Here is a 27,323-nt window from a genome sequence, read left to right on the forward strand (position 1 = left end):
GTAAAATTTGTATTTGGTTAATACAACACAGAGATGCCTGTAATTTATTTTCACAAGGATCAATAAATGCCAAACTGATGTTTAAAGATGCTCTATTTTGAATTGACTGCAATGCGTAGATGAGGACACAATTCAAACATTTTTTTTTAATTCCCTTTTTGAGATAAAATTCTGAAATTTTGCACACCAAATCTACAGTGATCTTCGGATGTTGTGAATGTTTTAAAGCACTGTGGGCTCCATTCATGATGAATTGAAAATCGGAATACTATTTTTGTTGAGAACAGTCTGAAGATGAAGTTGCCCAAATTTGGTGTCAATTGAAACAAAAATCTGGGAGGAGATAAGACGTTTTGCAGTTTTTGCAAAAAGTAGAGTGATGGACTTCAAAATTGCCTCTAGGTAAATGCAGAGTACAGTTTCTGCTCTACTGGGGCTACAGTTTGGCATAAGTTGCGACGAAGTTGAAGAAGTTTAGAATTTTAAATGGCTGTTGTAGTGCCACCATCAGGACAATTAGCACACAAATCGCACTGAATGCATGTGGCATAGGACTGGACTTGTATGCAAAGTTTGGTGAGTTTTTGTGCATAGGAACATGGATTTCTTAGGAAGAAGAAGAATAATACAGGCAAATACAGCTTTGCTAATCGGCCCCTAACAAGAGCTAGGCCTGGAGGTGAGGGGGAGGAGATTGTCCAGAGGGGTGAGTAGTGGTGGCACTTTCAGGAGATAGGAGAGAGAAAACACAAGAGAGGGGAGAAATGAGTGAACAGAGGAGAAGAGAGCAGAGGTTAAAACGGGTAGAGACATAGTGGGCTGGGGAGGAGAGTGTATGGTTTGGGGACCTCAGTGTTGCTTCTCTGCTTTTTGCAGACCATCTGGTTCTGTTGGGTTCATCAGACCCTGACCTTCAGCATGCACTGGGGTGGTTTACAGTCAAGTGTGAATCGGTCAGGATGAGAGTCAGCACCTAGACAGAAAGCGAGTAAGAAGAAAGAAAGAAGGAGAAAGAGCCTAAAAAAACTTGTCTTTCTTTTTTTTTTGCTGTTGTGGCTGCATTAATACGATAAGCCCATCATTAGTAAAGTTAAATCAAATTAAATCACCATATCATCCAATTTTGTGTTAATTTATTTTGCCAATATAACTCAGCGTGCCCTCTTGTCCCAGTCACTTACACACACGCAAGGAGCACTGCATGTGAAAGAGAGGGAAAGCCCTTCCGGCTTTGTTGGAACCATTACACAAGTTTTTTTTTGTTTGTTTATATACCACGTTGGTTATACTAATTAATCTTCAGTTTTATGTTTGAGCACTGGGTGGAGCATTGCCTTTGGGAAGGCATATAGGTAATTAACAGCCAGGGATACACAGGTGTGTGGCTAAGGGGAAAAGCAGACAGCTTTTCACCGTGTCAGGTTTGTGTGTCATTATATGATTGCTCGATTGTGTTTTTTGCCTTCCAGGCAGCTAACCCTAACCTTAACCCTAAACATAACCATTGCCTGGAAGGAGACGCTGGGGGCAAAAAACACCAAAGACCTATATGATTTGTGTGCAAAAGAAAATGAATGGAACTAAACCAGAAATGAAATGAACTTGACTGTATTGCTTGTGCTACGGTGAGCAAGCCTTCAGGAAAATAAATGGGTCACAGCAACTTGTGTACAGTAGCGTCCTGGGCTGGACGGCTAATTTGGTTTAGTGTCCAAAGTTTGGAAGTGCTACTTTGGAGTAACGTCCTGGTTAGATGGTTACTGTTGTGTATGTTAGCTTCCTGGGCTGGACGGCTAATTGTGTAGAGCATCCAAGGCTTGGATGGTTGTTTGTGTTTTTCAGCAAAATAATTGTTGTTGCCAGTTGGGTAACATTTGGTTCACATAACCATTGTCTATGTCTGTCAGTCTATACATTGTGATCTATTCGTTTTTTGCAAGTGCTAACAGTATAACATGGCAGACTTTGAGGCAGAGGAGTTACTGGGATACTTGAGTAACCCTTGAACGTTTGGTTATGTTGAATAGACAGGAAATATGGAAATTGTTTGAGGATTTTTGGAGTTAGAGGTTTCAGAGGAGGCTAGGAAAGCAGAGATCATGTGGATTCTTCTAAGTGTCTGCACTGATGAATATGCAACTAAAGAGTGGGAGTGTCAGGAAAGAGACGAAAAGAGGGAGTATGAAATTAAAGAGCTTGAGTTGAAGATGGCTCAGAGTTTTTCCTGCTTGTCTAGTCACCCAGTCTCAAGGAAAAGTTGTTCTAGACCCCACAGCGAACCATGATGTGGTCGCTCCAGAGTCCGCTGTGGAGGAGCTTAGTCCAGAGGACCCACATCCACTTGATTTAGCCAACACTGTCTTTGCCAAATGGTGTAGATCAAAGGTTCCACCTCCAGTGGATTTGGCAGACACGGCCTTTGACGAATGGTGTTAGGGTGAGTGAGCTGCCCATGTGGAATCAAGACACACTGATTAGCACAGAAACAGGGTCTCACTTTAAATCTTCTGAGAGACAGCTTGTACTGATGAAGGGAGTGAAAACCTAGCTGAGGGAGTTTACCTCACAGATGTTGTGCAAATGAAGAAATGGGGACATCCTACTGACGAGTGGAGTGTGCATGACCAGGTTATAGTGCTTCATGGCAATGTAGAGGAAAGTCGTGCGCATGCGTTGCTATTGGGCAGGTCTTGGGAGAGAATAGTGGAGAAGCAGCAGCTGAAGCTGGATGGTAAGCCAATACAGGTGCCATCAGAGTGGCTGGTTGAGGTTCAAGTTTTGAAAGCGGAGTTCTTCACCTTTTTCCACAATGTCCCAGGGTGCATGGCGTTAGCTGACCAAGATATGGATGTAGGCCATTCTATCCCAGTTCAGCAACCTCCATATAGGTTACCACTCTTTAAGCTAAGGATCCTGAGGGAGGAGTTAGCTTATGTACTCCGTATTGGAGCAGTAGGAGTGTTGGGTATGTGTGGTTTCTACTGGAGAATTGTTCCTGACTTTGCTGTTGTTGCTGAGCCCTTGACTGATCTCCTTTAAGAGAGAGGCGCTGTCACGGATGCCATTTTGGGAACCTCCCTGCAAATTCACCTATGTCAGGGCTCGACAGTAACAGTTGCCCGGTTGCCCTTGGCAACCAGATTGAGTCAATTGCCAACCGTTTCGTGGCCTCTGGTTGCCCCCTGACAACCACCTCTTCAATTTTTGTGTTTTTTTTTAATATATAAAAACTAACCAAAACTGGAAAATCTTATTTTAAAAAAAAAGTCTATATTTGATTTGGTTGTCTCTGTAAAGTTTAAACACTACGTTCATGTGCAACACAACATTTCAGCTGTTGTGCGACCGCTTTCCACACACAAGCATTTGCCGTGAAAAGATACAGGCAAATCAATTTTCTGTTCACGTTAATGGCCCATGTTAAAATCCGATGCCAATATATCCACCAGACGGAATAGCAACGTGGATTTCGGTGCCTCATTACGGTGCCACTTAAATGTCTGCACTGCTCTCTGATGCTCCGAAACAGACGTCAAAGGCAACAGAAACATCGCTGCATGTCAGTGCTACTAAAAACTAATAACACGTTACACTTGGCAGCAGGTAACGTTAGCCTACCGTTAGCTGCAGTAGTAACTGGATTAAACACAGTTAAAATGCTGACAGCTAAACGGTGTAAAAGTGTCTGTATTTCACTGTAGAGGGTCCAACAGCGGGACGTACAACAGTCTGCTGCTAAAGCTATGAGCTAAAAGACACAAACTAGCACTGGGGTCCGTTTCAGAAAGCAGGTTTAGTGAAAACTCTGAGTTAGTTAACCCTGAGATGAGGGAAACAGAAAGAGAGGTTAATCAAACCTGAGAGAGAGGGGGAACTCCAGCCCTTCAGAAAGAGAGGGAACTTAACCTCAGAGTCAGTTACTATGGTAACTTAACCTCAGAGTCAGTTACTATGGTAACTTAACCTCAGAGTCAGTTACTATGGGAACTTAACCTCAGAGTCAGTTACTATGGTAACTTCACCTCAGAGTCAGTTACTATGGTAGCTGAGCCTGTGAACCTAACCTGGTCAGGAGCAGGTTTTCTTCTCTCAGTCTCCTCCCTCTGACACAGCTCTCTTTCATTTCCTCATTCATTCATTCAGTCTGTATCAGGCTCATTTTAGACCAGTTTGTTATCTGCATTAATAAATAAACAGGGTTGGTTTATTAACCATGTTAGGCAGATTATAAAACGTTTTTGTTCCGAACATGGCATGTCCTTGTGTCGACGATCCCGTTGATGAAGAAGCTGTATTACTTCACAGGGAGTAAAACATACGTACGTCGGGAGATGATATTGAGGCCCCGGCTATAGATGTATTTTCATTTCCATATAACTACCTATTTGAGCGGTATGGTTTTTCTTCCCAGTCTATCAGTTATGTATCCTACATAACCTTATCCATCCTCATATCACTAACGTCACCCATCGTGGACATGCTCTACATCCCAGCAGATTATTTGTGTCGCATTACGTTTTTTTGCAAACGGCAGTTTTCTTTACATGGCTCCATTCATGCTGCCTTTTTATTGTGGTGGTGCATGTGCTTAGCTCTGAGTCAACCTACTCTGAGTTGATTGAACCAACTCGAATCAGCTGTTCAGGAACCCAAAACTCAGAGTTTCCATCTCAGGGTAAATCAACTCAGAGTTCAGGGTTAGACTCCTCCTTCCTGACACGGGCCCCAGGTCACTGGTCACTGCTGTTGTCGGAAAAACAAAACAGACGGGACTAAATGTTGCGTTTACTTAAAACTAGTAAACCTCGTAGTGCCTTCAAAGTTATTGTAAAATACCCTTTTCTCATCTGTTTTTGTCTTTTAACAGCAATTTACTGGTGAAAGAAGTAATTATTGTTAAGTTAGTTATTGCATTTTTAATAATCATTTAAATTCCCCCCTTTTTTGTGCTGATCCGAAAATTGATCAGATCCGGGACTCAAAACCGTGATCCGAACCGTGAGTTTTGTGATCCGTTGCACCCCTATTTGAGAGGGATGGAAAATTATATTGCAAGCCATTATCTCATTGTTTCATTATTAAAATGTTTGGTATAGTTACATAAGAAATGAATTGCTCCAAATATAGGCAGTTTAAAACATGGCAACCAAAAGCTGATGCCTGGTTGCCAAGACGGCAACCACTTTAAAAGTTAGCGTTGAGCCCTGTATGTGAGTTTCCGGTGTACTTTTGGACACTCTTGTAGTGTTTCTTTTCCTGAGAGGAAAATTTGATTTTTGATAGTTCTGCTGTTGTTGCAGGTTTTATCAAATTGTGTAAACAAGTATGTGTAAGTACGACTATGTAAAAATGGTGTGGAAATAAAAAAAAGAAAAGAGAAAGAAAAAAAGAAAAAACATACAAAATGGTGTAGGTGTCATTTAGTTTTCTATGTTTTTTATTATATTGGGGGAGAGATGTTATGATATTAATATTAGTCTTCAGGTAGTGGGCAGGGTCAGACTGAAGTGACATGAGGGGGGAGTGGTTGTGTGCTGATTTAACCCGGACAGTCACAGGTGTGTGGGAGGATTGCGATTTTGGAGAAGGCTACCTCCCGCTGGGTAGCAGAGGTCACCAGCTGAAGAACAGTACTGAAGACAAAGGACTGAAAGACCTGATTGTTTCCCCCACCACAAACTTTTGTACATCTTTTAAAACTCTGAACTGAGACAGCAAAGGAGGAGCGGAGGAACAGAGCCAATTAGGCTCCGGAGTGGCAGAGGCAGTCGTCGTCTCCCGAACGCTAAACTATGCAGAGCCTGAGGTGAGTCAGTGACACCACGTAAACCCCTCCAGAAGTAGGAAAGAGTTTCACTGACCTAGTCTGGTTAAGTCTCACATTGAATGCAACACGTAGGGAAAATGAGATAGAGGGATTTGTTTTGTTACCGGCTAGGCTAACCAATAGTAGCAGTGATCTTTGTGGTTTTAACGAGTCCGGTTAGTTTAGCACGTATGTAACAGCTCTAACGCATATATGTAATGTTTACGGAATTTAACTGAAGTAGTGCTTAAAGCATATGTAATTTTTACAGCTTTTAACTGAAGTGCTTAAAGCATATACGTCATATTTACATGATATAACTGAAATGCGTAGAATAGAAATTAGGTGTTTACATGATTTAACTGAAGTGCTTAAAGCAGAAATGAGTTATGGTTACATGATTCTGAGTTGTTTAATAAAACAAGCAGAGAAGTAATCTGGAAACACACTGGACCTGCCGCATCTTTAAATTGCTTCTTGTTTGTACCTGCTTTCATATAGGAATCTATAATCTGTTCACTGGGTACCAGCAGGTAGCCGTAACATAGTGAAAGATGATAGAAGTCACCCTGGCTTTGTTATGAGATGATAAAAGAATGTCCTCCTAATTGGTTAATGTAATACACTTTGTATTGTATTGTTTGATCATACCTACAGATAAAGTAATATATATATATATATATATATATATATATATATATATATATATATATATATATATATATATAAATATAAATAGAATAGAATGTGTCTTTTATGATCAAACAAAAGAAACTAAAACATTAGATAATCTATTTATATACTATATTTACATACCCTATACAACAGAATAGAAATAGCCCAAAACATGTCATTTTACAGAGTGACATGACATGTTATGCTACTGTAATGCAATTTATATGGAAGAATAATAAAAACATAGCATGTAGTCCAGGGGGTAACTGCAGGCCTACCCTCTTCCTCCCTGTCATCTTCATCTGCCTCCTCCTGATCACTCTCTGCCTCTGTCCCTCTCTCTGAATCTGCAGCCTCCTCTTCATCCTCATGGTCAAGTCTTCCTTTCCCTCTTCTCTTTCACTTATTTCTGCATCTCCTTCTGTGGTCTTCTCCTGCTCTGATCCGCCTGGTGTCTCCAGTTCACTGCCTTCTCCTTCATTTCCCTCCTTCTCTTCCTCCTGTGTACTACTCAGAATTTCTTGGCTGGCAATATCCCCACTTTTAGGCTCCAGCTAATATCTCCAGCTACTCTGGCCTGCAAAAGTCAAGCTGTGAACATCTCTGGTTATCCTTGTATTACATTACACTGTAGGGCCCTGTAGCTAATAAGTAGCCTAACAAACATAAAATCACAAGAGATTTATTACATGCACACAACAGTTATGTTTAGACTAGCCTTGTTAATCCTATTGTATTTGTTGTTTTCCCAGTTTGACAGTAAAGGATGTCACCTGGTTTCATTTGTGCAGCCTTATTGCCGTGATATGTGAGAGGAAGTGGATTCTGCTGCTTAACTAATCAAATAAAAATGAGCAAGCACTGTGTAATGTGTAGCCTACGTAACGCCACCGAAACGGCGACTCGCTGTAAACGTTATGAATTCAAACATGCCAGGTTTTAATTTTTAGTTTTTAGCTCAGTCGCTCCAGTCTTTGTTGGGATGCAGGGCCCCCACACCACAGCAGACTCGCTCTGCGAACGCCGCTCTGTACGTTTGACGCAGGGACGTAGCTAAGTATTCTTAGGGGCAGAGGGCTAAGATTACATCCACAGTTATTTTTTATGAATTATAATACATGTATTGTTTGTTTAAATGTTTTGAGAAGCTTGTGGACATAGTGGTGGTTTGTTTTTACAAGTACAGTTTTTGGAACAGCAAAGTTAGGGTGGCAGCTGGGGGGCAAGGCCCTACAGTGGGGGGGTCAGCTTTTAACTTTCAGGCTTTTAACACAAAATGATGTGCAATGGTTCAACCAGACTGACAATTAAAAGGGTAAAGAGACAAAGATACTTCTGAGCAACAGTTAAATAAGAATAGAAGAAATCAGTAGTCATTGGTAAAAGTGTTTGTTTTAATGCCTATAACAAGCTGGAAGGTGCATTGCTTTAGCAAAGCTATCCTTCAAACGCCACAATAGAAATAGAAGGTTAGTTTGGGGTTGGCACTATTGGAATATCAGCTGAACATACTGACAAATCACAGTTCAAACCTATTCAATTTAACTGCTGAGTGGACTGCAGAGTGCTCAAAGTAAAAGAGCTTTTCCAAAATATTTAGAGCCCAATTGCGCCGTTGTAGTTCAATAATGACCGATGGCCACTTACCCTTTTCTGGTCTCGAAAACAAATTCAAAATCAAACTTCTAACAGTATTCTGTCCTGTCATGCAACACTGTGTGGACCAATGCTGGGCAAGTTACTCAGGAAGTGTAATACGTTACTTTTTACTTATTACTCCTTAGTAAACTCCTAGTACTAGTAAAGTAATTATTACCTTATTACTTCAGGGTTTCCCCCAGTGTATTTCGAGCCTGTTGGCCCACCGGGCCTAAGTTGTCCTCCACCAGGCCTAAGCCACCGGGGAAAACAACTTGAATGTATTTTTAAGAAGTTTTTTAAAATAGTTACAGTGGGGCGGCTCGGTTGGAAACCCCCCCCCAAAAAGAAACTCACAACCTATTTAGCCAGCTCCTTTAGAACTCATTTCACCTTATTCAAACAATAATTAACCTTACAGGAGGAGTCAACAATTAACTGCAAAACATTCTCCATTTAGCCTTCGTTATGTTACGAAGACTATCACACACCACATTCACACATTTTATTTTGTTGAGTTTCACATAGGGTTACATTATGAGAAGGACCTGGCGACGCAGATTCCCATCACCATAGTAACTTGCTGTGCCTGCGTGCACACGGCGAGAGAGGAGAGGGACTCTGCTCTGCTCATCATGTTGGATGTCATTGATGTTCCCACCTATATCAAAGCCTTTATATAATGACAATACTTCCAGCTGTTTAAAGTAGCCTATTCCTCTCTCCGTCAACCTCCAACCTTTGTTTATCTTTTTGGCTAGTAGCCGACGTGACCTGCCCTGGCTTACACGTCATGTTATCAGAAAGGCTACCAAAAACAAATCACATTTTGGTAATGCAGCGTTACTTGGATTAATAATATAATCACTGTTTTGGAAATTGTAATCTGTTACACTACATGTACAGGTGTCTGAATTAAACTGTTTGTATCTATGTTAAAATAGCCATTATTGAAGGAAAGAACAACATCATCAATATGACAGCAGTTATGAGCAGCTGATCCCAGACATTAGAACAGTAGTGTACGCTACAGGTGCTATATGACATTCAGAATCTGGGCCTGGATTGCCTGCACACGGCTCTCACCTCTTCTTCTTGTTTTACTGCTGTCAAGCATTGGGGAATAAAAAAAGATGTTTTTTGTTATAAAAGTAGCAAACACCTTTAAGGAAAACTTGTGCAACTAGTGTGTAGGTTGTGTGTGTAACGAGAGAGAGAGAGAGAGAGAGAGAGAGAGAGTCCTCATAATACATTATAACACATACAGGTGTTACACCTGATCAGAAATACTCCATGCAGTACATTTTGCATGTAAGGTTGTAAAGAATTGCTTTTTCAGCGCTTTTTGTATTTTACTGTGCAGTAAGGGTTATATGGACTCATCTTTATGAATGTGCATTTCATTTGACTGTAGGAACTTTGACACAGTATGAATGGAGGTGAGAGGCGATAGGAAGGGGATGCTTGTAATTCATTGACACATTGGATTTTCAAATGTTATTTATGAAGCACGAAAGACTGGACGTTATGTTTTGTCATATGTTAATAATAATAATAATAATAATAACAGTTGTTAAAGAGAAGCAGTTGTCAATGATAATCTTCTCAGGCTCCCTACAACAATGCTCATTAACCCTCCTGTAAGTTTGGATATACAGAGATGTAAAAAGGTGTTAAAACACTAAGTAAAAGTATATGAAGGTAACGTGTCAAGTGATGAGCTCAAGAGTTCAACAGTCTCGGGCCTGCGGGGTGAAGCTGTCCCTGAGCCTGGTGATGTGGTACCGTCTGCCAGACAGCAGCAGGCACCCTGCAGACCCAGTATAAACACTTTGTTAGATTATATTTAAATAATGCTGTTTTTATTTCCTCTGTGACATACACCACTGCTCTCTCAAAGTTTGATCAGTATTCTGCCTCTGTGTTTTTGATTGCACCATGTTGTTAGTTACATTTGTGATATTTGACCAAGTCAAGTATCTGGACTGCACTTGTAATGCCTTGAGACTTGTCACAACATACAGTTATAATACATAAACACATCCTAAAACATCCTGAATGCCTACCCCAGCTCTTATGGTTACTGATGACTCTGTTGTGATGTATTATGAAGTTTCAAACACATACATGTAATAATCATGATGTTGTTACACTTGTTACATAGCAGAATGATTCCAGCCTCCTAAATGCTGTTAAAAAAGTTAAAAAAGTATCTGATAAATTATTCTTCAAGCAATGTTTGTACTTGACCTAGCCCTTGTTGGCGAGTAAAATAGTGACTGTGCATGCTTGCTGCCCTCGGTACAGGACAAAATGATGAAAGGCTATTCTTTGGAGAAGATGGATACTCGAGGAGTCTCTTTTGTAAGTATAGAACAAACAGCAGCTTCCACCAGAACAATCCACCTCTTCACATGTTGCTTTCACTGCCCGAGGCCTTTCTCCTCTCCTATTGTTTCTCTTACATCCTGTGTTTTTGTTGCCGATTTGTTTGATCCACTTTTTGAGACTCTTTAGCTGGAATATTGACAAAAGGCACCCTCGCTCTCTAGCTACCATTCCGTTTTTCTATTCGTTTCAACTCTGCCTTTCTGTCTGATTCCTTCACTCGGTCTCTTTGTGTTTATGACTCTTAAGAACGAAGATAGTTTCCGACGGAGAACTGGATCTGTGGCCTCCAGTCCAGAACATACCGATATGGACAACGGTGGAATAGCCTCCCCTACCCTGTTCGGAAAATACCACCAGAGCCTTCAGACCCTCAAACCCTTCCGCTGGTCTTCATCCCAGTCAGTATCATGTCGGTTTTGATGCAATTATAAATATTATGATAAATCATTTTAAGGTAACATGTCTACAAATACTCTACTTGGCTGATTCTACATATTTTTACCCATTGCATTTTGGGTGATGTTTCCATGTCTAGGTCCCACCCTTTGGACAATGCAGGTTTCCTGTCCTTTACGACCTTTGCCTGGATGACCCCCATGATGTGGGCTTTGTTCAGGAATAAGCTGGACATGAGCTCTCTCAACCTGTCTACTTTGGATGTAGCTGAAGCCAGCGGAGAAAGGTCTGACACTCTTCTTGCTGATTCATGGCGGCCCCCACGTTTCTCTTCTGCCATTTCATGCAATTAAAGTACCGATTATGTATAAACATAAGACCTGGCAAGCCTGGTTGCTGAAATTCACGTCTAGGAAAGGAAGCATGACAATGCTATGAAATGATCAAGAACAGGGGACCTGTGTAGTGTGTTTCAGGAGTTACTGATTTACTTTAGTAATACATTAACAAGGCTGATTGTGTGCGTTGTATACAGGCTCCACAGGCTCTGGGAGGAAGAAGTGGCAAAGGTGGGCCTGGACAAGGCCTCTGTGTTTCGAGTGGTCCTTCGCTTTCAAAGAACAAGGCTGATTCTGTCTGTCATTGTTGCTGTCCTTGCCATGATGGCAGCGTTTCTGGGCCCGGTAATTTTCTTTGAATTTGAATATTAATAATACCAGTGCTTCCTCTGTTGGCCGGATCCAGTGGCCTTTTCTCAAGTTTGTCCTAATATCACATTCATTGTAAATGTGTCGGAAGAAGTGTTTAGATCTTTTTCTTAAGTACCAGTAAAACACTTTAGTAGTACTCCACTACGTGGAAAAGTCCTGCATTTAAAAAAAAAACTTTTTACACAGTACACAAGTATAATCAGCTAAATGTTGTTAAATATAAAAAAAGTATCTGAGTGCTGAGGGGAGGTGATGGTGGGTTGAGAGTGCTGGGAATTTACAGTTACAGAGCAAGCCAAAAAATTCAACTTTAGTCTTTATGGCTGACATCACAAAGGTTTTTTTGTGACTGATCAAATGAATGGTTGTTGAATGCTTAAAGCGTTAAAAACCTCTCTGTCCTCTCAGGCGGTTCTGGTCCATGAGATCCTAAAATACGTTGACGGCCCGGAGAAGTCCACAGTATTCCATGGTGTTGGTCTGTGCTTCGCTTTGTTCACATCAGATTTCTTCAAAGCCTTCTTCATGTCCTTGATGTGGGCGTTGAACCTGCGCACTGCAGTCAGACTGAAGGGTGCCTACTCTGCATTAGCCTTTCAGAAGGTCATCTCTCTGCGGATGCACAGCGGCATTTCAATGGGAGAGGTAAATACTGGGTTACAAACATAAGGGTCAATGATTATTTAATGCAGGATGCCTACATTTCTCTAGGAAAGCAATTGTATACATCGGAATCGCTTTGTCCATCATTTGTGATATAATCTTCTATGTAATATATCTTGTGGACAGTAGAAAGTAGTGTAGAATTTCCATGGAGTTTAACAAGTAAATGGAGGTATTTCCAAACAATGTATGGTAGCAGTTTCCTGCTGCTTGGTAAAGCCAAACTTCTTTGCTATAAATATCTTTAACTCACCTACTCTGACAGTTGGTATAAGAAACTTTCCTTGGTAATGCAATCTTGGCAAATGTGGTTTACAGTGTCTCTCTCTCTCTCTCTCTCTCTCTCTCTCTCTCTCTCTCTCTCTCTCTCTCTCTCTCTCTCTCTCCTGTCCAGATTATTAGTGTTTTGACCAGCGATGGCCACAAATTATTTGAGGCAGTATTGTTTGGGAGCTTTCTAATTGCCACCCCAGTGCTCTTTATTGTGTGTACCATCTATGCCTGCTACATTCTGGGCTACACCGCACTGACTGGAGTCAGCATCTACCTCATCTTCCTCCCTGTACAGGTCTGTACATTACAAACTGCACATATAGTTCACAAAGAGACATATTTTCATAAGCAGTGTAAACTAAATCACAATCAGAGCTAAAAGGCAAATATGATGAGCAAGAAATACACTGAATTATTCATAATGGTCCAATATAGACCATGACTTATTTGTAGCGTGTGGACTGGTAAAAAACATCATTACATAATTTGATTATAAAGTTTTTCTTTACCAGGTTATAATAATTTCCAACTAATCTTTGTTCACTGTCATCCTGACCAATACCGAATTAAAGGTATGTGGTATTTAAAGGCAATGACTATGTCTAATTTCAGACATAAAGGCAACAAGGACAATAAATCATGTGAGGTTCTCAGTCCTCTATGTCTCGCCTTATTTTGCTGCTAGTTGGCAAATATTTCAAGCTTTCCATGTTACATGTGAGGTATTTTCCTCAACTACTTTAGCCCCAAGGACAACCCTAAAATAACCATATTTTGTGGCTTGTTTTCCATTGTCACTAATATTAATACATTTATTTCTGCTTTCAGTTTGGCTTGGCCAAGCTCATTAACATATTCAGATCGAAAAGCATATTGATAACAGACAGCCGTGTTCGTACAGTGAATGAGATTCTCAGCAGCATCAAACTTATCAAGATGTACGCCTGGGAAGATTCCTTTGAGAAGAAGATCGCAGGTATGAAGTTAAGCAGCTGCATGTTAACTTTGTCTTCCAGTCAAACACGTTTTTAATCTCTCTTGTATACCACATATCAGGGGGCATCAATTATACTGTCCCATTTGTGAAAACACAAAACCAATCTTGAAAGATGTGTATGCTGCTTTCTATGATTCATTGTCCATAAGTTGGGATTTCTAAAAGCAAAGTTGAAGGGAAAGTGTGTGCACCTTTACAGGATTCTGGAGATGGTGGAAAATGCCAACACAGATGGCAAAGTAGTTTAATTGAAACAGTATGTTTTAATTAGTTAGGCTGTAGGCACCAGGCTGGAGATGAGGCTGCACATACTTGCCACCACCTTCCTACAGTAGCTACCTCACCCATATAGAATGGTCTGCTATATAGATTCAAAACGCGTGCTCCGTGGGTGTGCAGCAATGTGCTTCTTGAAATGTAGCTTCATCTTAGTGGCATCTTACCACTTTGTTTGAATTTCAGGAACTCACTACATTAGAAGTTGCTGCAGCCATCAGCCTCTTAAACCTTTGTTTGTTTGTGAGACAAAGCTACAAATGTATACATTTTCTTTTTTTGTAGTTGGAAACTTTTGTATTGGTTTTAAACATTAGTACAGGTTACCAGTGATGACCAGATATGAAAATATTCCTCACACAACAAACATAGGGCAACCCATGCATCAGTGCATGCATACACAATATATGCCCATATAGACATACATTTTCATCACAAGCACCTATATTGATTTTCATAATCATAAGGCATTTAGTTTTGATCATGTATGGTCAGTTGTGGGCTTGTAGCGGGCGGGATATGGGGCTTGTCCATGTGTGCACATTGTACAGTTGATATACAAATTGCATGTATGTGTCTGTGCATGCAGTTTTTTAAATCTGATCTTTTGGAATGGACTCCACACAGCTGTGTTTACACATTTAAATGTTTTTAAGTGAAATTATATATAATTTAAATTCTATTCTAAATTCCTATTCTAAATACAATCTAATACTTTTGAGCAAATAACATATCCCCAGCTGCTACAATGAAGGTGCTCAGTGGACAACTGTGGGCTGAAATGTGATTGCACTGGAAGATCAGCTAATTTGCAACAAAACATATTTACCAAATATATGTATGTGATGTTGCCTCTCTTACAGGCTTAAGGAAAAATGAGAAGAAGGAATTTCAGAGGACCAGTTACGTCCAGAATGCCAATAACAGCATCACCAGCATCGTCCCCGCCCTTGCCTGTATTCCCACCTTCATTTTACACACTATGTTGGGTTTAAAGCTCAACACGTCTGATGTAAGTACCACAGTAGTACAGCACATACTGTAAAACAACCTTTGCCGGTCTGAGGCATAAAATCAATGAGTTAAGATGATAATCTTTCAGTTTTGTCGCCACTGATTCATGATGACTAAACCGGAACAGGCTACAGACAAGTGCTGCCCACTATAGCATTGTGATCCATTTAAAGGGGTGATAGAATGATTATATAGGGTATTTCACACTGTTCCTTAAGGTCTCCTAATAGGGTATGTAACATTGGTTGGGCTGAAAATGGCCGGGTGCTGTTCTATGCTCCCTAATGCAACCCTATGAAATGCCCTTGATTGAAAGTAGAGGTTTTCTGCCTTATATGGTATGCTCATGAATATTTAGATGAGCTCTGCGCTGATTGGTTGGTTTACAACAAGCAAAGCTCCAGAGCACAGACACATGGGGGGGGGGTGAACAACGCACAGCCCAGCAACACCATCCCTTTTCTTCCTTTTGAGTCTGACTTTCTCAGCGCCACGTTTCCCTTTTCCTTTTTGGCTTTCCATCATTAGACTGTCTGTTAACATTACCGATAGACTTTCAAAGACACACACACACACACACACACACAGACACACCGCTGCCTGCAAAACACACACACACACACACACACACACACACACACACACACACACTGCCCGGTCTTTTTCCAAACTGCGGCCGCTGCCAGCGGTCGGGAAGCCCGCGGCGGGCAGCGGGGCAGCGAGCTGCCCGGTCTTTGACTTCCAAACATGCGGTCGGGAAGCCTGCGGCCGCTTCCCATTTTGGAAGTAACGTTAATAGAGAAGTGTGTGTCTAATGAGTCCCGCTACTGCGGCCTGCCGTACGGGTTGAGCAGAGGCTGCACAGTTTAACCGGCCCTCGCGGCCTCGAAACACTACCGGGCCCACCGGGAAAAGTCCCTACTCTCCCACTCGCCACTCCGCTACTGGTTAAGCGTATATCGGGGAACATGCCTGCCACACTCGCAGTTACCCGGTAACTAGACCACCAACTACGCTGACCTGACGGAGCTCCACTATCGGCAGCTCATGGTTCTCTGTACACAACGCACACTCATCTTTTCTGGGGTAACTGGAACAACAACTAGGCTACCGCTTACCTGGAGCTCCACGACCGGCAGCCCGCGATGAAATGTGAAAAGTGTCAACATTCCCTGTACAGCCTGGAATACTGCAGTTCATTTTCAATATTCTTGAAAAACTTCCAAACTTTCTTCTTTGTAATTCCCGTGGCAATGCTCAGCTCGCAGCTAAATTAGTGTGTCAGATCTGCACGAGCTACATTTAGAACGCCAGCTGGTCTCAGAACAGTGGGTCTGTAGCTATGTAAATTTTGGGGCGTGACAGAGGTAGAGACCAGAGCCAAATAAGGTACGGCCACCGAGTTAACGTCAACTATGAGCTTTGTTGAGATTCGCCCGTTTTCAGCAGCAGTTTCAAGTTGTGAGATTTGCAGAGAAAAGAGATGTTAATGGGACTTTGAGGTTCTATGTATGTCCTATTTACCCACCAAAGTGTTGTTATTCAACTATGACAAGGTCAACTCAGTTTTGCATTCTATCACCTCTTTAAAACAAATGTACAACCAGTACATCGGTGTTGTATAGTGTTTGAGCATTATTTTTTGTTATTGCCAGGCCTTTACCACCATCGCCGTCTTCAACGCTATGAGGTTCGCCCTAGCTCTACTGCCCGTAAATGTGAAGTCCTTGGCTGATGCTGCTGTATCACTAACAAGACTCAGGGTAAACTTCTCTCTTTGTGTCCCGCTCAGCAGTTATGGTAACGGTTGTTAGTACTATGTCAATTTATTTATATAGCATGTTTAACGTTTACTAGTAGTAGTATTCATTACTGCTCTGATCTTACATAACGTTATTTCAATTAGGAGAGACTCATTAGAGGGAACCATTACTTATTAACACGTGCACAGATAAAAATGACAGTCAGACTTGGCCTCAATGCTTCTGTGGTCATTGTCTTAGTTTTACACTTGCCTTCAAAAGTGACTACTAACTGTTTCTTTTCTAAAACCAGATGGAAATTATTTTTATGTCATTGTATTTCCATTTTTCTGTGTGTGTGTGTGTGTGTAAAAATTAAAATGCCAGCATTCATTGTATTTATCACTGTTGCAGATCTCATTAGAGGTAAACATTGTCCTTTTAAATACCTTAAAGCTTTTGAATGCAATGTGTGGCTGTTTCAGAAAATATTGGTGATCCAGAATCCAGAGAGCTACCTGATCCAGAGAAAAGACAGTGACTCAGCCATAGTGATGAAAAATGCTACATTTTCCTGGAGCCAGCCAGAGTCCCCACCTAGCTCAGCCAATGGGGTGAAGGGACACAAAGCGGAGGAGTTGTCCCAGAATGGGAAGACTGAAACCTTGTCAACCCTGAGAAACATCTCCTTCACACTGCCTAAGGTGGGCTTCTAGTTTAATTTACACTGGGGTGGGGTGTATGTCCCCACTACTTTTGTAAATGCAAATTTGTTAAAAATGTTCTAAAAAATGTGCAATTTTTTTTGAACATGAGCAGAAATCTTGCTGAAACACATCTGAGCTATTCAAGTCCAGGTTTTTTTTATAAATGAATTAAAAAGCATTACATACAGAAATGTGTTTTCACCTGAGCACTTATGTCCCCACCACTTTTCAACTGTGAGTTGACTGTGTGTTATCTCCTGTAGGGCAACCTGCTTGGTGTCTGTGGGAATGTGGGGAGTGGAAAGACGTCGCTGATTTCCAGCATTTTGGAACAGGTTGGCTCCTCCTTTTGTCTTTTTGTCATTGATTCACTTTTACAACATTTGCAAGTCTCACATCAAGTTTGACATTTTTATTGGCTGTTCATTTTCAACATTTTATTGTCTGCCACTCTGTTACGTAAAAGGACACTTCTTATTTACATTGTGTTACCTCGAAACCTGATTTAACTGATGCTATGTAACACACAGCATTTCTCATGGTGGTCTGCTTGTTTTCATATCTTAGATGCACCTCCTGCGGGGCTCCCTCACAGCTGATGGGACGTTTGCCTACGTTTCCCAGCAGGCTTGGATATTCCATGGAACTGTTCAAGAAAACATCCTGATGGGGGAACCCTTTGACCAGTCCAAGTATATAATCACTTAACCCACATACATTGTTAATTATGTTAATTATGAATGTGGAAACAATAGGAGGTATTATGAACTAAGAGGATGCTATTTATGATGTTCATACGTTACCACTGTATCTCATTACTGCATTGACACAGACCATTAAAACCAGGTCAAATAGACCATTATCTCACAAATGTTTAACTGGGATAAAGTTCCTCTTATCTCTGTTAGTTTGCATCAGGTAGTCAAACAAGAACAGAGGTCATCTCTCTGACTTTGTCTTCCTCCACAGATACAACAGAGTTGTGGATGTCTGTAGCCTCAGAGCTGACCTGAACATCCTCCCATATGGTGATCAAACTGAGGTAGGAGCTCTCTGCTGAACTCTCACCTCTCCAAACTAATAGTTTTTTTATGCTTTGCAATGGTTTCTTACAAGCGTAGTGGAACTCTTAACACTTACACCCTTGGATGTGTGATTAAAAAAAAAAAATAATAATAATAAATAAGATAAAGACCACCAAACTTAGTACAGATTTTGTCTGTGGCTGTGAAGTTAGTATTTTTCAGCAGCCATTTGATGATGTCCTAAACATGAATAGGACATCATCAGAGATATTTGCACCTTGCTCACCAAGTCAGCTAGCTCTAGTGACCATACACAACATAGAAATCTAGAAGAAGAAGAAGAAGAAGAAGAAGAAGAAGAAGAAGAAGAAGAAGAAGCTCTGTTTTGTCTCAGACTGACATCCAATCAGCGACGAGGAATCATTTGTCCAATACGTACCTACATCCAATCAGCGACGAGGAATCATTTGTCCAATACGTACCTACATCCAATCAGCGACGAGGAATCATTTGTCCAATACGTACCTACCTTTTCCGGTTTGAGTCTCATCAAACGCTGTTGTGTTTTGTGAAATGTTTTGTTAACCTCTGCCAATGATTTGACTTTACTCCTACTGCCACTCTTCCATGGAAGTAAAAATACAACTAGATGTTCAGGGAGACAAAACTATCATCTACTGTGCAAAGTGCAGAACGTTTACAAACAAATCGTATTGTTCACGTCTGAGTCATAACTTTATTACAAGTTGAATACCAGGCCTATTATTTAGGCAGTTTGAATTGGGCATAATCCAACTTGCAACTCAATTTGGGATTAGGTCCAAGTCTGACTGGTGTTTCTGAGTTTATTTGAAGCTGGGAGTACTTTGTTGTCTTCACTGTCAGTTTCTTTATGCACTTGCGCCATCTTTTTTTGTGTTTCTATCTTTATTTATTCTACATTGTTGTAAACATTGATTGTGTGATGTACCAGAGCCTGTTGCCAGTGTTCTCAGTAGCTTTCTGCTGTGCTGTTTTGTTGGCAGATTGGAGAGCGAGGGCTGAATCTGTCGGGGGGACAGAAGCAGAGGATCAGCCTGGCCAGAGCGGTCTACTCCAATAAGGACATCTTCCTTTTTGACGATCCACTATCTGCCGTCGATGCCCATGTGGGGAAACACATTTTTGAAGAATGCATTAAGAAGGAGCTCCAGGGAAAATCTGTCATACTGGTTACACACCAGCTCCAGGTGGAACATGGACTTATTCATCATTTCATTCTCTAGCAGATAATGAATCCTAAATAGCCTATTATTAAACATGACATTTCTCATTCAAATGTGCACACTTGTTTATACTTATAGTACATTCTGTCTAAGTTTTAACATCAACATATTTAAAAATCATTTTACATTAGAAGATCTATAGCATCCTATTGTGGTAGACCCCAAAGTAAAAGTAAATCACACACCAGGAAGTGGTGTCTGTTTGCTGCCATTAGTATTTCCTTCATCATGAATTGTGAGCAGTATTGTAAACCACTCTAGATAAGAGCGTCTGCCAAATGCCATAAATGTACAGCATATGTACACATGCTGTTTAGATTGTGTTGGTGAGACCTCCGACCACGGTGCTGGGATGATTTTGTTGTCATGGTTGTCCTCGCTTGTGTTTGCCAGTATCTGGAGTACTGTGATGACATTTTAGTTCTGGAGGATGGCGAGGTGCTGGAGGCTGGGAACCACCGGGCCCTGATGAAAGCCGACGGACGCTATGCTCAGCTCATCAGCAACTACCAGATGGAACAGTCCCAAGTAAGAAAGCTGCAGTACAAAACTCAGATGTACTGTTAGCTCTGCTAGTATGTGTCTTTCCTTATTGTTTTACTAGCTGTGAACCTGTTTTCCCAGTTATTTATTGTTTTACTAGCTCAAACTGCTACATGTAAGCTGTTAATCAAATATTGAGATGTCAGAGGTTTATAGAAGGCAAGAACTTCATGTCTTCTTAATGGGCTCAAGATAACGGTTTGTCTACTTTAAGGTCAAAGTGAGTTATTTTGAACTTGTCCAGACGTAAGAGCAGTCACGTGCACACATAGACATCAAAGGTGGCTTGAGCACATGCACTTTTTCATCCTCGAGAAAAAGTGGTTATTTTAAAAAAAAATTTAAACAAATGAATATATATATATATATGCCAGTTTGCACACAGCTTTCCTGTCAAACAGATATATTTATTGAATAAAACAATCACCACATTGATATGCAAATTAGGCATTAACTATTTAAAATGCAAATTTTTAATTAAAGTGCTAATTTGCATACATATGCCAAGGCACTGCAGGTGACAAGGATAAACCAAATAACTGAAACATATCCGCACAGAACTTCCCCAGTTAATGACTTACATCAAGAGTCTTTTCCCCTGAAATGTTATGTTGAAATATGCAGAATAGCTTGTTTGGTTAATTTAAAAGAAATCTATATATGCAAACAGGCGGAGGGGAGTTGGCCTAAAAACATCTAAATGTGTTTTTTGGAAGTTTTCTTTCCACTATAGTATAGGAAGACATGGAAGCAAAATAGACCAAAATCGCTAAATTGACCACAACATGAAAAAGTGTGCATTAAACAGTAATTGTTAAAAAGCTATGTCCTTCTCCTTGGTGCAGTCAATTGTTCTAAATATATACTTGAAACTAGTAGCATAGAAAACAGTTTCCTTTGCTGTAGGCTACTCTTGTGATACACCTAGTGACTCTGTGTGAACTGATTATTTTGTAGAAATCTGCGTGAGTATATATATTTAACTTGTTTAATTTATAAATTATTTGCCCTTTTTCACATGAGCCCCCATCCCCACAAATGTCTGTGCATGTCCCTGCTTACTATGTCTGTGTTTTTGCTTGGTGTTTACAGACTCAGAATGAGGAGGAGGAGGAAGTGTCACCCAAACACACTGCCCAGCTGAAGGATGTTGGGCTAAGAGAAAGCACAGACGGCGGGTTAGTGAACCCAGGTATGGAACCCAGGAAAAGATGTTTGTTAGTGTAGTGATCTAAAATAGATTATATGGGTTAATTTCTAATGCCTCGATTCATCAGAAGAAATCTTAAAGCTATAGTGCAGAGTTTCTGTAATTCCTACTCCTAATACGTTACGAAACCCATTACTAATCTGTTCAACAGCAGTAAGGCAACATCCGTGTCTGACCTCAGTCCCTTTTCTTTTTTTAGCACTCCAGCTAGGAAAAGCCCCACCAATGGTTATCTGTGTTTGTCTTCATCGTCGGTCACTTTCTTTTTTGGATTTTAGTCCTTCTGCTGAACGTGTATAGCCTGGGAAAACCCTGACAAATTTGAGATTTGCTCTGCAAGTCCGTCTGGCCAAGAGCCCATTCAAGCACATTTCAAATTTTTCCAAATCGAGGCACCAAATTACAACCGTTGAGGCGGGCTTTACACGATGACGATAGCACAGCGACGTTGAAGCACGTCGCTCTGATTGGTTTTAGGTCTATCCAATTACGCCCAGAGGCATTTGAGCGGAGTCTGTTGGTGACGCCCCTTTGGAAATGGGCTATGAATGAAGCTTCCCCAGACCCACTCTCAGTTACAACTGAGAAGGGTCTGGTGTCAACCAGGCTAGAACGTGTAGGTCTTATCAAAGCAATGCAATCACTGACTGAAACATTTCGTGGCCGCTTCTTTGGGTTTTCAACCATGCCTTCACCTGTTGCAGCCGTCCTCTTCATCTCCAAAGTTGAATGCGGCTATTATCCTTTCTATCACTTGAGCTTCTGCGCCCAAAGTCACCAGACTACACCATTTTGTAAACATAGCCATACTGAGAAATACAGAGATAGTTTTGTGGAGCTGATAGGCTTAGCTAGCTTTGTATAAACTCATTTGCCAATAGCTTAATGTAAGAGACGTTCATTAATATAAAATAGTCCCCCACTATAGCTTTAAAATGAATGAAAACAAGGCTGGATTTCAATATAGAGTTTAATATTAAGACACGTGTAGAACATTCAATTGTAACTGGTGGAAATGGATGCCTAAAAGCAGTGTACAGAGCAGAACCAGTCAGAACACAGTGTTGGAATATTGTAGGATAGATGCAACATGTTGCTTTACTTTTGGCACAATTCTCTGTGGAGCAGAATGTAATTTGAAAAGTAAAGTCTTGTTAAAGAGCCAATATATAACCAGGAGGAGGTAAGGTAGTGCCAGCAGTTGTCGAGGTAACAGAGAGTCTATGGATGACGTAAGGAAGGACAATGAACAGGCAACAGTCCTATACTCAATATATTGTTGTTATTGCATTATTTGGGCATTTATGTCTTTATTACAGTCTACACAGTATGGAGATAACAGGACTTTCTTGTCATTTTATTTACATTCCCCCCACATCTGTGCTTCCTTTCAGCATTTGACATGTCAGACGAACAGGATGATGGGACAACAGCTGACCAAAAATGTGAGTCTACAAAGTCCACTCATTAAATCATAATTCTGATGTTGGTGCAGGGTCAGCCATTTCAGATGTAATATATCAATATAATCAACAAAGGTTTATCTTATCTTATCCAGTCTCTGCACTGGTGTGAGACTTATGGCTCTTACCCGCGGTGCCCCGTCCTCCATTTTCCATTGCAGATTTACTACCGCCTCATGCGTGAGGCGAGCGTGGCTGGTTGTCATAGCGACACCGCAGGAAACTGCCGTGACCTAAAGCAACACACACAGAACGTGGAAGATGTGTTATTTCTGATTCTCAGCATAGGCGAGTAGAGTCGAGGCGAGTCGAGCAGATACCATGTAATGGAAAAACACCATTATATGGTTCCATTTTAATGTGGGAACCTGAAAGACAAAGGGTGCTTCACAGCTTTGGAAACCCCCTCCCCCCACACCTTTTCTCTCTAAAGATCTCTATTTTCAAATTTTTAGACAACTATTTTTGTCACCTTTAGCACCACACTATGAATGCCTTCAAGGAGAGACTATGTGTGGCGCTATTCCCATATTTCAACAATTATCATGTCACGGCCCTTTCTACGATGGTTTTCGAGTGTGGCTGTTCGGAAGAGCTATAAACACTTTTGTCTTCTGACATGTCATACATACTATTTCTTTTTTAAGCATATGAATTCAGAGAATTATTGAGTGCAGCTGTTTTAAAATCCAGACAGATGGGTTGTTTTATCATCCTAGAGTGTGTATAAATAACGTAATTATGATATCTATGTAGTGTGAATTCTAGACATATTGTGTTTACACTATTGTGAATGTAGCAAATGTCTGAGTCTTCAGTGAAGCTAGTGTACAGTTACACCTTTTTTTAAATATTCCTTATATCCAATCAGTCAGGACACAGGCTGATGCAAAAGAAAGTCACTTTGATCGTGCTATGGTTCTACGAAATCCTTTCCTTCCTCTTAAGCTGCTGTCAGTGATCAGCTGGTCAGTCAGGAGTCTACCACAGAAGGTTCCATCTCCTGGAGAGTCTACCATCAATACTGCAAAGCAGCTGGAGGTCTGATACAGCACACACACACACACACACACACACGCACACGCACACGCGCACACACACACACACACATTGGCATGATTCTATGCAATACACAATTCACACATGGACAACCCAGTTGATGATGTTGGATGTGCTGCTGCAGGCTACATCGTCTGCTTCCTCACCATCCTGAACATCTTCCTGATGATTGGCTCCACAGCCTTCAGCAACTGGTGGCTCAGCTTCTGGCTGGGGCAGGGTAATGGGGTGAGAACTCTCTCTCTCTCTCTCTCTCTCTCTCTCTCTCTCTCTCTCTCTCTCTCTCTCTCTCTCTCTCTCTCTCTCTCTCTCTCTCTCTCTCTCTCTCTCTCTCTCTCAGTTGAAATGTGAATATTTTGAGTGTGTGACTTCCCACAGCTGAAAACATACGATTCTTATGCTCCAACAGCACTTTTTGACAGTCTGCGTATTAAATCTCTCTCACCATTCTGTGTTACCCATCTTCCACATGGTTGTCGGTGTGCAAAAACGTTTCTTTTTCCTCACCACTTCACTGTCTAGTTTACGGCTGCCCACCGTTTGGTGTGTGTTGGCAGCGATGGAGGAGTGCCTTTAGAGAACAGACAGAACTAAACTGTCTGTGACTAGTTTCAAGTTTTATTGGTCATATATAGGTTAACACAGGGTCAACGGTGCAATGAAATGTATTTGACGAGTCAGCTCAGCAACAAAAGCATGAGTCAAATAAAATAATATAAAATCACAATAAGATTTTAGACAAGATGGGATGACATAAATAAAATATAGTACTTTACATATATGAAAATGAGTATAGTGTGTAAAAGTAAGTGACAAGTTTATCCAACAGTATTGCACAAATAAGAAAAAGGAATGCGATACAATTTGGGATATGAGAGAATGGAGTGAGAAAACAAATATAGCACTATTTACATGCATGAAAAAGAGGATATGAACAGATATAAACTCTTTCTATACTATACCTACACTCTGTTTATTTAATTGCCAGCTCACACAGCTAAACTCAACCATGATGATGACCACCTACGAAGAAATTATCTTTATTAAAACTGTTGACGTTAACTTAAGAACTAAGAAATAATGGTGGTCAGTCAGATCAAGAGAATATACATGGTTGAGTGGACTTGGGCTCCTATGTGATGAAAAGTCATACACCATCCAAATGATTCCTGCAGAGGGAGACAGGAAGTCATTTTACATCCCTAAGCACAGACTTGGCCATCTCCTCGTTGTCCGGACATTACTGTCCTCTGCCTGCCAGTCCTCTACAACACAGCCAGTCAATGAAATTCCCAAATAACAGTTGGCAGGCCACTTAATATTGTAATCTGACCTTAACAGTGTCAGATGGCAATGTTTATTCATAGTGAATATCTGAAGAGAACCTCTTGTCATCTCACATTTGTTCTCTTTTGCAATGAACTGGCATGGATCCAAATCAGACATTTGAGTTTCTAATGTGTTTATATTACCCGGTACTTACTCTCATAGTAACCTCACATAAATGGACATTGCAACACACAGATTGTCTCTTTAAACAGTCATTATACATTGACTTATGTATACTGTGATCCACAACAGTGTATTGACTAGTCACACGAGCAGATGTATTTTATGATGAAGTATGTGTTATTTCCACATATCTGCACACTATTCACAATAGGATAAGAAATAATTTCTGTAGATATAAAATGTAATGTGTTGATAAATGATCTCTCTGGTCCTCATCTCGTTTAACATCATATATCCCTCACACGCTACGAGTTAAAATTGGTCTCACAGCACGCATCCCCACACCACATCTCAATATTCTTGGACAATTATGTACAATAATTCCTGCAATAGTTATCAGCTACATGAACAAAAGTGTTATTTATTCACTGTTGCTACTTGTATTCATACTGTACACTGCACTACAATAGAATTCGTGCAATTCATTGAAACAATCTTTTCAACCTAACTTGTAACCTAATCTGACTTACTTCTACTTTTTATTTATGTCTGTAAATACTTAACACTTTTATTATTTATGTCTTATTGTAGATATGTTACTTATTTACTGTATATACTAATTGACTTGCTCTTTTCTTACTCTTATTTTACCTTGAATGTGACTGTGAGCAACTGCAACTAAATAATTTCCCTGAGGGGATCAATAGAGTATTGTGCTTCTGATTCTGATATGTTCTCTGTGTTTTCCCAGTCATCCAATGGGACAACTTCAAACCAGGGCGACATCTCAGCAAACCCAGACCTGCACTTCTACCAACTTATTTATGGCGTGATGGGTGTTGTCATGGTGATACTTGCCGTCATCAAATGCTTCTTCTTCACTTGGGTCACCTTGAAAGCATCCTGTAAACTCCACGACACCATGTTCACAAAGGTACTGTTGAATGGCTGACCCCCAGCCATCTATATACTATCAAACATAGATAACCATATTTACTCATTGTGAGTAAATTAAATATGATAAATTGAATATGATGAATTAAAAAAAATCTAACCATATAACAACTTGGTTGGGGTTTAAAAAGGATTACTTCTTTCAGACCTGGTAGAAGCTCTATAGTTTTCTTTTTTTCAGATTTTCTCCAGTCCCATGAGTTTCTTTGACACGACGCCAACAGGCCGCATTCTCAACCGCTTCTCCAAAGATCAAGAGGAGGTGGACATTGCGCTTCCCCAAAACATGGACCCTTTCTTTCAGTTTTGTCTCCTGGTCACCTTCACCATTATCATGATCTCGGCTGTCTTCCCCGCCATGCTGGTAGCTGTGGTTGTTATGGGAGCTTTGTTCACCCTCATCCTCTTGTGAGTTGATACCTGTTAAGTCTTAACATGATGAAAATAGATTTCTACAGGGACTATTGGAAATAACAATCGTTATTCATAATCTGGTATCTGCTAATTATACATTTAGTGAATTTAGTAACATTCATGTCATTTGCAATTATTTAGATTTTTATTGAAATTGTTGCACGTCTTAAAGCAGGCACCGCCCACGTAGCTCACCGGGTGTGTACCATTATGGCTCAGTCGTAATCGCAGTGGCCAGGTTTGAGTCCAGCCCTGGGCCCTTTGCTACATGTCTTCCCTTCTTGTCTCTCTGTTTCTGTCGAAATAAAAGCATAAGATGCCTATAAAATATATTTTGAAATTTTTAAAAAGAGATGTTTGAGGTATACTGAATATCAGTTGTGATTCGTCTGCAGTATATTCCAGAGGAGTATCCGTCAGATGAAGAAGATGGAGAACATCAGTCGCTCTCCCTGCATCTCTCTCACCACCTCTACCCTGCAGGGCCTTAGCACCATCCATGCCTACAACATAGAAGATAGCCACATTAAACTGTAAGATACCAGAGTTCCTTAACATAAAATACTCTATATTTTTGACATTTCAGGCTCGCTGAGAATGTTCTGCTCTGCTTTCCATCCATGCAGTGCAAAAGCAGCAGGTTGTTTTAG

General features: G+C 40.7%; 1 protein-coding gene across 3 annotated transcripts in view; it reads left to right on the top strand.

Annotated features, from left to right (window-relative positions):
• The first annotated feature begins 749 nt into the window (after positions 1-749).
• The window catches only part of LOC116056903 (multidrug resistance-associated protein 9-like), a 32,070-nt gene continuing 5,496 nt past the window's right edge, over positions 750-27,323 (top strand). For 2 of the 3 annotated variants that reach the window (XR_004896791.1, XM_035999110.1), the window contains exons 1-23: positions 750-803; positions 10,427-10,483; positions 10,757-10,908; positions 11,046-11,192; positions 11,442-11,589; positions 12,025-12,261; positions 12,674-12,847; positions 13,381-13,528; positions 14,689-14,837; positions 16,495-16,602; positions 17,067-17,285; positions 17,552-17,623; positions 17,856-17,980; positions 18,258-18,330; positions 19,339-19,542; positions 19,972-20,106; positions 21,214-21,313; positions 22,726-22,776; positions 23,743-23,835; positions 23,978-24,081; positions 26,057-26,239; positions 26,441-26,667; positions 27,069-27,206. Coding sequence is in view for 2 of the 3 variants with exons in the window: in XM_035999110.1 (XP_035855003.1) it covers positions 765-803; positions 10,427-10,483; positions 10,757-10,908; positions 11,046-11,192; positions 11,442-11,589; positions 12,025-12,261; positions 12,674-12,847; positions 13,381-13,528; positions 14,689-14,837; positions 16,495-16,602; positions 17,067-17,285; positions 17,552-17,623; positions 17,856-17,980; positions 18,258-18,330; positions 19,339-19,542; positions 19,972-20,106; positions 21,214-21,313; positions 22,726-22,776; positions 23,743-23,835; positions 23,978-24,081; positions 26,057-26,239; positions 26,441-26,667; positions 27,069-27,206 (3,083 nt within the window). In the remaining variant the exon portion in view is untranslated. Of the gene's footprint in view, positions 804-5,447; positions 5,807-10,426; positions 10,484-10,756; positions 10,909-11,045; positions 11,193-11,441; positions 11,590-12,024; positions 12,262-12,673; positions 12,848-13,380; positions 13,529-14,688; positions 14,838-16,494; positions 16,603-17,066; positions 17,286-17,551; positions 17,624-17,855; positions 17,981-18,257; positions 18,331-19,338; positions 19,543-19,971; positions 20,107-21,213; positions 21,314-22,725; positions 22,777-23,742; positions 23,836-23,977; positions 24,082-26,056; positions 26,240-26,440; positions 26,668-27,068; positions 27,207-27,323 lie in introns of those variants that run through there. The other variant, XM_031309319.2, reaches the window with a different exon arrangement.

Source organism: Sander lucioperca, chromosome 3 (assembly GCF_008315115.2).
Source record: "Sander lucioperca isolate FBNREF2018 chromosome 3, SLUC_FBN_1.2, whole genome shotgun sequence".
Classification (NCBI taxonomy): Eukaryota; Metazoa; Chordata; class Actinopteri; order Perciformes; family Percidae; genus Sander; species Sander lucioperca.